This window comes from Rhincodon typus, chromosome 1, assembly GCF_021869965.1.
Source record: "Rhincodon typus isolate 14 chromosome 1, sRhiTyp1.1, whole genome shotgun sequence".
Classification (NCBI taxonomy): Eukaryota; Metazoa; Chordata; class Chondrichthyes; order Orectolobiformes; family Rhincodontidae; genus Rhincodon; species Rhincodon typus.
The window spans coordinates 106499432-106511852 of record NC_063332.1 but is presented as its reverse complement, the minus strand read 5'-3'; the positions used below and the strand labels follow the sequence as shown (position 1 = coordinate 106511852).

General features: G+C 36.4%; 1 protein-coding gene across 1 annotated transcript in view; it reads right to left on the bottom strand.

Moving 5' to 3' along the window:
• The window catches only part of LOC109917809 (transmembrane protein 144-like), a 64118-nt gene extending 52093 nt beyond the window's left edge, over nucleotides 1–12025 (bottom strand). Inside the window, exons 1-4 of the mRNA XM_048604478.1 lie at nucleotides 11926–12025; nucleotides 11664–11837; nucleotides 6486–6608; nucleotides 5346–5445 (exon numbers count right to left, since the gene is read on the bottom strand). Coding sequence (XP_048460435.1) covers nucleotides 5346–5445; nucleotides 6486–6608; nucleotides 11664–11837; nucleotides 11926–12025 — 497 coding nt within the window. The remainder of the gene's footprint in view (nucleotides 1–5345; nucleotides 5446–6485; nucleotides 6609–11663; nucleotides 11838–11925) is intronic.
• Between the last annotated feature and the right edge of the window lie 396 nt (nucleotides 12026–12421).

The window sequence follows — 12421 nt, the reverse complement described above, 5'->3', positions numbered from 1 at the left end:
CTGATTATGCATGCTAGCATTTCGTGATTTATGAAAACCCATATCCCTCTATGTTGTAGCTTTCTGCAGTAAATAGTATTCACCTCCTCTGTTCTATCTGCAAAGGTATGTAACATCACATTTCCCATATTATATCCCATCTGCCAATTTTTTGCTCACTCACTTAGGGTGTCCATATTCCTATGTGAATTCTGCATCATTCTCACCACTTGCCTCCCCTATTTTCTGTCATATGCAAATTTGACTATTGTTCATTCACTTTTCTCATCCATGTTGCAAATAATTGTGACCCCAGCACTGCTCCCTGTGGCATTCTACTGGTAGCTGTTTGATATCCTGAAAATGTCCCCTTTTTCTGAACTTTCTGGCCTCTATTAGTTAGACAATCTTCCTTTCATGTTAATATACTACCTCTAAAACCATGAATTCTTATCTTATTAAGTAGCCTAATGTGTAGTACCTTACCAAATACCTTCTAAAACTCCAAATATATTACATCTACTATTTTCCCTTTATCAATCTTGCTTATTACCTTCTCAAAGAACTCTAATAAATTTGTCAGGCATGATTTCCACTTTGTGAAGCTATGCTGACCCTGTTCAATCATAATAATTTTAAATGCTTTGCTATTAATTCTTTATTATAAACTCTAACTTTTTTCCAATAACAGATGTTAAGCTAACAGGCCTGTTTTGACTCCTTCTCCTTTAAAATAAAGATGCTACATTGGCTATTTTCCAGTCCTCTGGGACTTTTCAGAATCCAAGGATTACTACCAGTGCACCTACTATCTCTGCAGCTACTTCTTTTAATATCTTCAGTTGCCTCCCATCAGGCCCATGGGATATAATAGTCTTTAGCCCCATTAGTTTCCCTAGCACTTTTTTCTTTAGTGACAGTTGTATTTATTTCCTATTCTCCTTTTGTCTCTTGTTTATTTAGTAATTTTGGAGTGGTATTTGTGCCTTCTTCTGGAAAGACTGATGTAAAACATTTATTCAATTCCTCTGCAATTTCCTGTTTCCCCATTTTTATTTTGCCAGCTTCATTCTCTAAGGGGCCTGTCTTCTTTCTTTTTAACTTGGTCTTCATCTTGATATTACCCTTAAAGTTTATCTTCTCCTTCTTCATTATTTTTGGTCATCTTTTGTTGATTATTAACACTTTCCCAAAGCTCATCTTTTGTTGATTATTAAAACTTTCCCAAAGCTCTTGCTTACCACTAATCTCTGCCACATGTATGTTTTTTTCTTTCAATTTGATGCTATGCATATATTCCCTGGTTAACCATGGCTGACTTGTCCATTTCCTAAAATCCTTCTTCCTCGTGGGAATATATCTTTGCTGTGAGCCATGAACTATTTTCTTAATCATCTGCCATTTTTCCTCAACTGTCTTTGCTGTTAGACTTCTTTCCCAGTTCTCTCCAGCTAGCTCTGCCTTCATTCATTTGTAGTTGCCTTTATTTAAGCTTAGGATAGATTTTCTGACCCAAGTTTCACCAACTCAAACTGATGGCTAAATTTTACCCTATTATAGTCACTTTTTCATAGGGCACCTTTTGCTCTGATGTTATTTATTAAAACTGCCTGAATACACTTCATCAAATCCAAGCTAGCCTGATCCCTAATTGGATCCTGAACATATTGTTCTCAGAAACTGTTCCAAACACACACTATGATGAGTTCTTTCTAATGGCTACTTCTACCAATCTAATTGTCCTAATCTACATGAAGATATGATTAATCTACTACCTTTTTTTACATGCCCTTATTATCTCCTGATTTATTCTCTGTCCTATGGAATAACTACTGTTAGAGGCCCAAAGATTACTCCAACCAGTGCTTCCTTCACCTTTTTATTTCTTACCTCCACCCAAACAGATACTATGTCTTCTGATCCAAGATCACTTCTTGCTATCATACTTATTCCATCCTTTTTAACAATACTATCCCACCATCCTTTCAGTGTTCCCTCTAATTTTTCTGGGGTAGTCTGAGCAGCACATGGTATCTGCTGAGCAGAAATCATATTGCATTTTGTTTCTCAGTTTGTTTATTAACTAGTAAAAGTGTACATAATTTTATTAATATTATTATTATTAATATATTATTTTACATTTAGTTATTCTACCTGCTAAAATGAACAATGTTGTTTGCCTGGATCAGAGCTTTGGGGCCCATATAGTGGAGGCACTATGCACATCACATACACTACATGACCAAAAGAAGGCGATAGTAAATTATTTACTCCTTTGTTGGCAACTTTTCAAGACTATCTTTATTTGCTGTCCAATCAATGATTGTATTCTGCGTTCAGGTTGATATTTTGTCCAGATGAAAGTAAGACTTAATTCGCATCAAGTTGTTCAGGTGATCTATTTTTAATCCATTTCTAGGTTTACACATTATCAAGTTCACAAGGCTAAATCCATGCTTACAACTGGCACTTGATGCCTGAAAAGTTGGACAAATGTCCAGAGATGAAATTTTTTTCAAACTGGTTGTCTTTTAGGGTTTAATCCACCAAATCGCCGAAAATCTGAATTGAGCCCGTCATGACTTTTACCACAACCTTTAATTTGAAATTGGAGTATTCTTCACATATCTTTCTTGCCATACTTTTGTCATAGTTTGGTATAAAAGTGGAATGTTTTGATATCAGTCACACAATGATGTTTTTTCCAAATTCATTATCAGTTGACTTGGTGATTGCAGCCTGATCAAATGTGTGCCAATGTCATAATTCCTCTAGTGGAAATCTGCTTTCCATCTGGTCACATAGCAGTTGAATACATTGAAGGATTTCAGCCATGTTCATATTATGTTTGAGAGTAGCCAGAACCTTCTTCGCTTCATCACTCCAACAAATATGTTTACCTAGACACTGAGTCCGAAGTTTAATTATCTTGGCCCTTGGAAATTGCATAGCTTCAATTGTTGTTAAACAGCTTCTCTGCAAGAATTTGCCCAATGATGTCAATTCAGCAAACCATCATTCAGAACTGTCAATGTAATGCAGTATTGTGGCTTTGTGAGCATCTTCAGGCAGTATTTGTTTATTTGATCATTATACAATTCACTTGTTCAGTGCAGTACTCCATCAAGATGTTATAGTTTCACATTAATTCACTCACTGCAAAGCATTTTGACAGTCACCTCACTTCACTTAGAGGTTGAAATGCCACTTTATCACACTCTGTGACTTTGACAAAATCTTCAAATTGTCCTTCGTTCACGGTTGACCTGCTGAAAATTGTATACACTGTTCTTAATGACAGAAAGTCCATCTGATGTAAACATCACCATCTTCTGCAAATCAAGGTCCCTTTAACATAAAATTTCTTCTTTTTTGTCCATTGGAGGCTCTGTTGCAGGGAAGTCAGTTTCAAAATTCCTGCAAGGAAAATCTTGTAAGCAAGCTGAGATTCTGGTTAAAATCTGTTGTACAAAATCACTATTTTTTTGTACTGAAATGTCTATGCTTTCATCCACTATCAAAGTATGAAAATATAATTTGTGCAATTCAACCTGGAACTGTTGCTGTATGAAGAAGGTAATACACTCTACAACTTCAAAAAAGCAATGGTGGCTGCACTAGCTCTCAGTAATTGCTGTGTACTTCACCACATGTCATGAATGACCTATTCAGAAAGCATGGACACATTCATCTTCATTGCAAGAATATCATTATCAACGAAAACTTACACCATACTGGGATTGGTCTTTCTGTGCTCTGTACACTCTTCCAGAAGTGTCCTGGAATTCATTGGCTGTCTGTATGCCGCTGATGGGAATGTGCTGCATTGAGATCTGGAGAGGAATATTGCAAATATTGCACTCTTTCCTTCCTGTATGTGCTTTCAAAAAATTACATACCCCAGATTATTTAGTTCTCAACTTTGATCTTCTCGTCACCTTGTCTCTTTATTGACAATAAGATCATAGCCATTTACCTATATTAGTGCTCTTAATAATATCATCGAAGTTACTGAAGCTTCTGTCAAAGTCTCGAGATTTTTGTCATGATCTGGAATGTCCTGGATTATTGTGTAGTAACTTTTATCATTGAGAGCTGATTCTGATTACATTTGGTGTGGGCTTATCAGCAGAGTACCACGATAACTGTGTGGCGCCACTTTGTGCTCCAATTTCCATTCTCTCTAGTCAGTGCACAAGGTGTACCAACGCTGTTGTAGATACCCTGAAGTATTAAGTACCTAACGCCCACCATTCAAGTATGATTAAGAGGAGAGGTCAATGGCAGAATGGGATGGAATTAACAACAGTGAAGCAAGTCAAAGGAATTATTGATCAGGAAATAAATTAATCCACATATGTACATCCATAAGTTTCACTGGCTCAAACTAGCAATGAAGAAGAATGTGAGATTAAAAAAGATTACTTACATTGGTGAAACAGAGAAGAACCAAAATAAACCACCCCTGTAACTATGTTTCTTGTGGATTGATCTCCGTCCACTTTGCTTACACATGCTCGAGTTAAACAACTGTAAACTCTAACCAATGCATATAATCTTCTGAGAGAAAACTGTATGTAAAATCTCCATGATTCTCAGAGATAATGTTTAATACACATAATATTGTGTTTCTACTGTTTGATTCTGATCAGACATCATTTCATCCTTAACCCAGAAGCACAGCAACTTTAGGAAGGCAAAGATAATTGACCCAATTACCTTCGCTATAAAAAATCCACTTCAACAGCGGAGTGAAAGACCTTTTTCAAGGATTTTTCCTCCAGCCCAAAAGGGGTTCAGAGTGGCCTTTGTTGGAGCTTCCAGATTTAGATTTTTCTAGGATGGATAAGGTCATGGGAGCTGATTCCAAGTATGAAAATGATGCAATTTCCACAATGTGAGACTACTTCGACATTGATGATGAGTATTCTGTTCCATGCACTTGTGCAATACAATAGGACTGTTGCTGAAATTGCGACTTAATGTAGAGTATTTCATCATCTTAGTCAGTATTTACCCTACTGCCACCAGCATTTCTCCAGAACAAAACTGCCAATGTCTTTATCAAAATACCTTATTGTCTCAATTTCAGTCACATTTACCATATATATGTTTCTCATGTCTACTGCTCTTTTAGGGAAAATAAACATCTTCAAAACTTAAATCCTACTTGAGACACGAATAATTCCGAATTATTTGCCTACAGTCAAAACCAAATACAGTTGCTCTGAAACTGTGCTGTTTTGTTTTCCTATAAGATTGGAAACTACTCTGACTGCAGAATTCTTTGCCAATTGGATACACTTGCACAACTTATTAATTATAAGATGTATTAAGTGAATATAATTATAAAGGTATTTACCTACCTTGAACTAGCCCAGCCCATTAAAAGGCTAAAAGTAGCCCAGATTAAAACTCCCATGCCAAGCCCAACTGTTTTCAATATGGGAATAACTGTGATATTTCCTGAAAAGTGAAAATAATTCATCAAAGCCATTGTTTATATTAAACAGATAATGGATTTCTGATATGTTGTTGTTACTCTTCCTTGATGCCCTAACGTATGCTGAGGTAAGGAAGTTGATGTTGGCTTCAGTGCCATGGGAAGAGGAAGAAAGTCACTCATGAATTTCAGCCCACAAAAAAGTAAATCCTGTCAGAAAATGTACGTGTGTTAATAATGAGTAAGGAAATGATTGGGTTAGACAGCCTCTACAGTATGGAGAACCTTCTGGGGACAGGAAACTACCAAGGAGTAAATAAATTTGACGTATGTTTAGTAAAAAGTTTTACAAAGTGTACTTTTCCAAACTGAAGTGAATTTTGAGATCATACATATTTTCACAATATTGAATTAGAGTACATTCTTAATGATATGACATTTGAATTTGCATGTTGTGATGTTCAATTGCATTGTGTGGATAAATTAGATGTTAACATGAATTTAAGGTGAACAAATACAGTAAGTGTTTTTTTTTCGGCGGTGGTGGGGTAGTGGTGCGGGATTATGGCTTATCAAAGTAAGCAGCATTGATATTAAAGAAAGGGAATCAATGTTCACTCATGGCACCCAGAGACAGCAACAAGCCCACAAGCCACAGTGAGTGTAGTCACTAAGTGCAGTGATTTTTCAAATTTCCCATGTGGCTCAGTTTGTGCTGATTTATACATCATTTAAGTAACGAATGTCAAATCAACCAAACTGTAATAACACACAGTCAACAATCAGAAAATAAATATTCATCGTATTGCCCTAGATTTTATCAAATACTATCTCATAGACATTATACTCCTCTGCACCATTCAGTGTGCTCAAAGCAAAGCACAATTTTAACTTCACAACTACAGTTGTATTACACCTTCAAGTTTGTGTTTGGGTACTCAATTTCAGAAGTGAAACATTTCACCTCCTTCCGTTCGCAATCTAGAAACACATCCACACATGTAAAGAAAGGATTTTTTTTTGTTTCAAATATAGAAATAAATCAACTTGCAATTAATCATACCTGTAGCCCACAGAAATCCACCTAGCATTGTGAGAGGCCAGAACTGTGGACACTGTTGAATGAGATGTACCACTAGTGAGACAACCCATACTGCAGTACAAAAAATCCACTGGAAAAATAGACCTGTAAAACACAGAGTTCACGACCTCAGCAAAATCTGTGAATGCAATATACTTCAAAAACAATGTATGTTGATCAAGGAGAATAGTTTTCAAATACCTTTTTACAAATATTGACCGAACTGCTTGTCCACGGGTTGTGATAAGACATTTTGTGCAGAAGCTACAACTGACCAGAATGTTATAACCTGTCTTTATGAATACTGAGCAATAATGACTGAGTTGCACAACAACTTACTTGTTGATTTTTGGTTGAATGTATTACAGAAAGTCCTCATTTTAAATCTTACCTTTTAAATATTTTTTCTTTAAATAAGATTTTCTTTATGTTCTCTCACCTCATTTAAAAGTACAGTTCCCTGTTTTAGCATCCTTTAGTTTCTGATCACATTTCACATCATTGTGTCTCTCACCTCATCACATCAGTCATGTCACTGCATCACATCATTGTGTCTCTCACCTCATCACATCAGTCATGTCACTGCATCATCAGAAAGACTCTGATTGTTTTGCTAGACTTGGTGCCATTGTGTCTGCACCTTATAGTTTTAAAAGAGCTGCTCAGGTATTGAAGTTAACTTCATTTTTAATCTTTATTTTTCCTTTAATTTCTCTGCTGTTTCTATCTATACTATTAGAGGAACTGCTGTAGATTTAGTTTTATGAAAGTTGTTTTGATTCATTAATGGAATGTGGCATATCCTGTGATGCAATTTAATTGATTGAACATGCCAGCTTGAAACAAAATATATTTTATTCATGTACTACACGTAAAATACTGACAAAATAAAGAGAAAAGAATTTGCTTAATTGTAATTCTATCAAAATGCTTAACAGAAAAATATATACATATTAATTAGTACTAATTAACTGTTCCAATATATTAACATCCCATAAACTGATCCTTGGCAAAGGCAAATTTAGTAAAATAGATTGTCTCACATGCAATTCTAGCAGCAGGAAGAGAACCCCAGCTTTCAGCTGTAACACAGAGGGGAATAAGAGCTTCCACATCCAGCTTCAAGACCCCAGCAACTGCTACTGAAGGCTAAAACTAAAACAAAATCCTGGTTCTGTGGGAGCTTGACTCCAAACCTTCAGGCTGCTTCTATTGTTTCAACTTTAAAAAAAGCAAGGCCTCACAAGCTGTTTCCTTTATTGGCTTTGGAGCAGACTGCTTGTTATCTCTATCTCAATCTTTCTTCATAAAAAAAGCAGGATAAAATACACCTCTGAAAGCCAAAGTATCATCATACCTCCCCTGTTATAAAAAAATGAACCATCAATACACAAAGATGGCTTCATTTTTAAAATCCTTTAGTCTTACACTATTAGTACATTACCATACATATACATTACATTGACTCTAAGCATGCAAACATTCATTACTACAGTCCTTTTCAGTCTTTTTATTTCCTACCACCGAATGCGTACGTCTTCCTTCATCAAAGTCGATTCAACGCATTGGCAATGTTCTCTTGTCAAATTGAATGGCTGCAATAATAAGGTCCATTTAAACAGTCCTTAAATTTTTCCAAAAACTTTAAGCAGTTATGATCAGTATATATAATTATCTCAGCCCCACTACTGGCAATATAAATGTTGAAATATTGCAACGATAATGCCAAACTCAAGGTCTCCTTCTCAATTGTGGAATATTTCTGTTGATGATTATTCAATTTTCTAGAAAAATACCCAATAGGTCTTTCTATCCTCTCATTACCTTCTTGCAAGAGTACAGCACCAACACCCACTTCACTTGCATCAATAGTCACCTGTTAGTCAGTGGAGCAACCACACTGCTAATTCCTCAATGCACTGAGATTTTCTGCACTTCTTCAACAAGTTAGTCAGTGGAGCAACCACTCTGCTAAAATTTAGTATGAGCTTCTCATAAAGCTCACTCAGTTCCGAAATCGTATACTTCTCTCTTCATTGATGGTATGGGAAACATCCCAATAACCTTTGTTTCACATCCCATGGGGTCATTTGTCCATATCCAATGGCATGGCCCAGGAATGTGACTTGGGCTTTTGTGAACTCACTCTTAGCCAAGTTTATCACCAAACCTCCCTCCCAAAGTTGATTGAACAATTCCAATAGATGTTCTACATGGTCCTTCCATATGTGACTAAAAATCACCAGGTCATTGATGTACACCACACAGCTGCGTAATCCCAAAATGACTTTCTTAGTTAATCTTTGAAATGTGGCTGGTGCAATTTTCATACCAAATGACATATTTTTAAACTGGTACAGTCTATTCAGTGTCATGAAAGCTGAAATTTCCTTTAGACTTTTGGATAAAGAGTGCTCCAGTATCCTCTGATTGAGTCCAGCTTTGAAATATAAGTTGTTTGTCCCACCTTCTCAATACAGTCTTTCAAACATGGAACAGGATATCAATCAGATTTTGTAACTGTGCTGACTTTGTGATAGTCCACACATAATCATTGGGTATCATCTAGTTTTGGTACCATTAATATGGGTGAGCTCCATTCACTGCAACTCACTTTGATTGTATTGTCTTTGAGCATGTGTTCAATCTATTTTTGAACCTGTGCCAATTTTAGAGGGTTAAGTCTAAAAGGATGTTGTTTAATAGAAACAGCATTTCCTAAATCTACATCATGTCTTTTTAATTTAGTATATCCCAGTTTATACCCACATATCTCCTCATGTGAATGTAATAACTGTTTCAGGTCATTTCAATTTTCCTCTGGAAAGTAACTCAACAATTTATCCCAATTTTTGAGAACTTTCTCACTGTCCAATTTAATTTGAGGAATGTCCAATAACTTCCTTGAATAACTTTGGGAAAAAATGACCCTGAATCCAAAAGAATCTCCGTGGGTAATCAGTGTCTAGTGAAAAAAATTGTGTAACTTTTCCACAATTCTTTTAGCCTTCATACTCTGTAATGAAATGGCCCCTGGAAATCTAATTGGTAGATGGAGCTAGTGAGATATTTGCATCACTATCAGAGGAGGTATTTTGGGAGTATAACGAGGTGGAAATGCCATCTTAAGTGCATATGTGCTAGTACCAGAAGTCTAGAGACAACATTTTAGGAATCTAAGGAGGGAACCTGGTCAAATGTACATAGAGCTTGAAAGGCTCAAACAAAGTAATTTTGATGGATAGATAAGGCATTGAAAGTAGATCAAAAATATGATGCTCTTAGAGAGACAGTTATTTTGGAGGAATTCAAAAATTCACTTCCTGAAGTAGTGAGAATTCATGTGGAAGAGCAGAGAATTAAGACTGTAAGATTGGTAGCAGAAATGGAAAATGGTTATCAGTTGGTTCATAAATTAAAGTTTGGCTTCTGATATCAATTTCAATCTGTAAGAACTTGGGGGAAAGAGAAATCCTCAGGTGGTAAGGGAAAAGGAGATCATGTTAAAGATGGCAAAGATAGCTTATCAAAGGATAAAAAAGGAAACCCATGATGGGGAAAGAAAAATTTTAAAAACCAAGTCACATTCCTGGGCCAAACAAAAGGTCCCATAGTATGTGAAATCAAAATAAATTGGAGAGTTTCCCATACCATCAACAAAGAGGGAAATATTATGATTCCTCAGACTGTATGGTTTTTATTGGAAGTGTGTACCAGGTTTTAGCAGTGTGGTTGCTTCACTGACTAACTTGTTGAAGAAGTGCAGAAAATTGTAGTGGTTGGAGAAATGTCAGAAGGCATTTGATAGCCTGAAAGCTGTGTTAACCACTGCTTCAGTGTTAGCTACACTTAATTACGCAAAGACATTCGAAGTGGCTATGAATGCGAGTGATGGAACAATAGAAACAGCCTGAATGGATGGGATGAAGCTCCCAATGAATCAGGAATTTTAGTTTTTTTCTTCAATAGCAGCTGCTGTAGTCTTGAAGCTGAATGTGGAAGTTTTTATTGCTCACTGTGTTACAGCTAAAAGCTGTTGCTGTACTTGCATGTGAGACAATCTATTTTATTGAATTTGCCTTTGCCAAGAGTGTGTTTGTGGAATGTTACTGTACCGGAACAGTTAATTAGTAGTAGTTAATATATATGTATTATTTTGTTAAGCATTTTGAAAGAGTCATGGTTAAGCTAATTCTTTTCTTTTACTATTATTTTGTCTGTATTTAAAATATAGTGTAAAAATAAAGTGTGTTTTGCTTAACGTGAAGTAGTTTGACCAACTGAATTGCATCTGGAATGCAATGCCTAACACTTACCTTTAAAATAAAAAAAAAGTTAGAGTCTAGACTACCTTCTTAATATATTTTGAGGGGGTTTGGTCTGCTCCACAACAATGAGGCGTGATCTGGTTGACTGGACCTGAGTTCACAGAAGTTGAGAAGAATGAGAGGGGATCACCTAAAATACTGACAGGGCTAGAGAGGGCAGGGATGATGTTTCCCATGGCTGGGAGATCCAGAACTTGTGGTTACCATTTCAAGACGGGAGGAGTCCATTTTGGACTGAGAGAAGGAAATATCATTTCATTCAGAGGGTGCTGAATGTATAGAATTCTCTACTACACAAAGTTTTGGAGGTCATCTCATTGAAGAAGAATCATATTGGACTTGAAAGAGACTCTCCATAGATGCTGCCAGACCTGCTGTGTTTCTTCAGCATTTTCTGTTTTTATTTTGGATTTCCAGCATCTCACAATATTTTGCTTTTATTACAATGGTAGTCTTACCTGTTTCAGTAGTTCCTGTGGCCCTGAAATAGGTTGGACATCAAAGATATTGTAAATGCACATAAACAGCAATCAAGTTTGAAACTGTTTGACATTCATTGTCCCACTTTCCAAAAGCAGAATAGCCAACTTGAAACAAGTAGATCAATTGGAAAAATATTCTGCCTGTTATCTGCCAGAAATAAGATACAGCATTTGTGCGTAAAGATGTACAATTAGGTGGTCAATGATGTGAAGTATTAGATCTGCACAAAATATAGTGTAAAGGCTCATGTAATAACAAGTACACCAAGACCTGGATTTTCTTATCAGACAAGATGCCACCAAAACCAGGCAATTAATAGACTAAAATAAATTCTTGGAAGGTAACTTACCATCCCCTGTATCAATTTTCTTCACTGGAACAAAATTACTGCCAAAACAAATCACAGCAACTGCTGTAGAGACAAAACCTTTGACCAATGGCACGGTGCCTGTGACATTGTGTGGTATCGCTTTTTTTGTATAAGTAAATCTCTCCTCCATAGTGCCATTTTGCAGTATCCTGTCTTGTGGAAGAAAATTACAGAGAACAACTTTAATATTTTGTCTGACAGTAGTTAATCTTTACCAAGCAGAATGCAGCATTGAACCTACTGTTGCTGAAACTGTTTGGGTCTGTTCCTGAATCGCATCCAATAATATACGCTGCCCCAATGCAGATTGATATGAGAGACCATCTCAGGCTAAAGAACATGCTGGTTGACAGGGAGCCACGGTTCTGGAGCGATCAGTCTCGCAAAGACAGAGATTCGCAGTGTGACCAGTCATGAGGAAGATAATGTTGTGCTCCTTTCACAGGTGTTGATATGGCCTTCACTCTGCCTAAGGTGTCATTGGTCATTTGCAAATTACCTGCCAAAAGAAATGCCCATTGGACTTCAAAGCTGTAAACACATTCACTATGAATATTATAGAACAAGAGATGCCACCCATACGTAGAATTTAAATGAAATCTGGAGATAAAGTTTGACCTTTAATTGGGAATGGTTCAGGGAAACCAGACTAAAACTGAAACTTTTGTTCAATAAGAAAATTGCAGCTGAGAGATAAGCTTTCCTGTTATATTGAGAAAGTAATCGTGTGGCAGTGA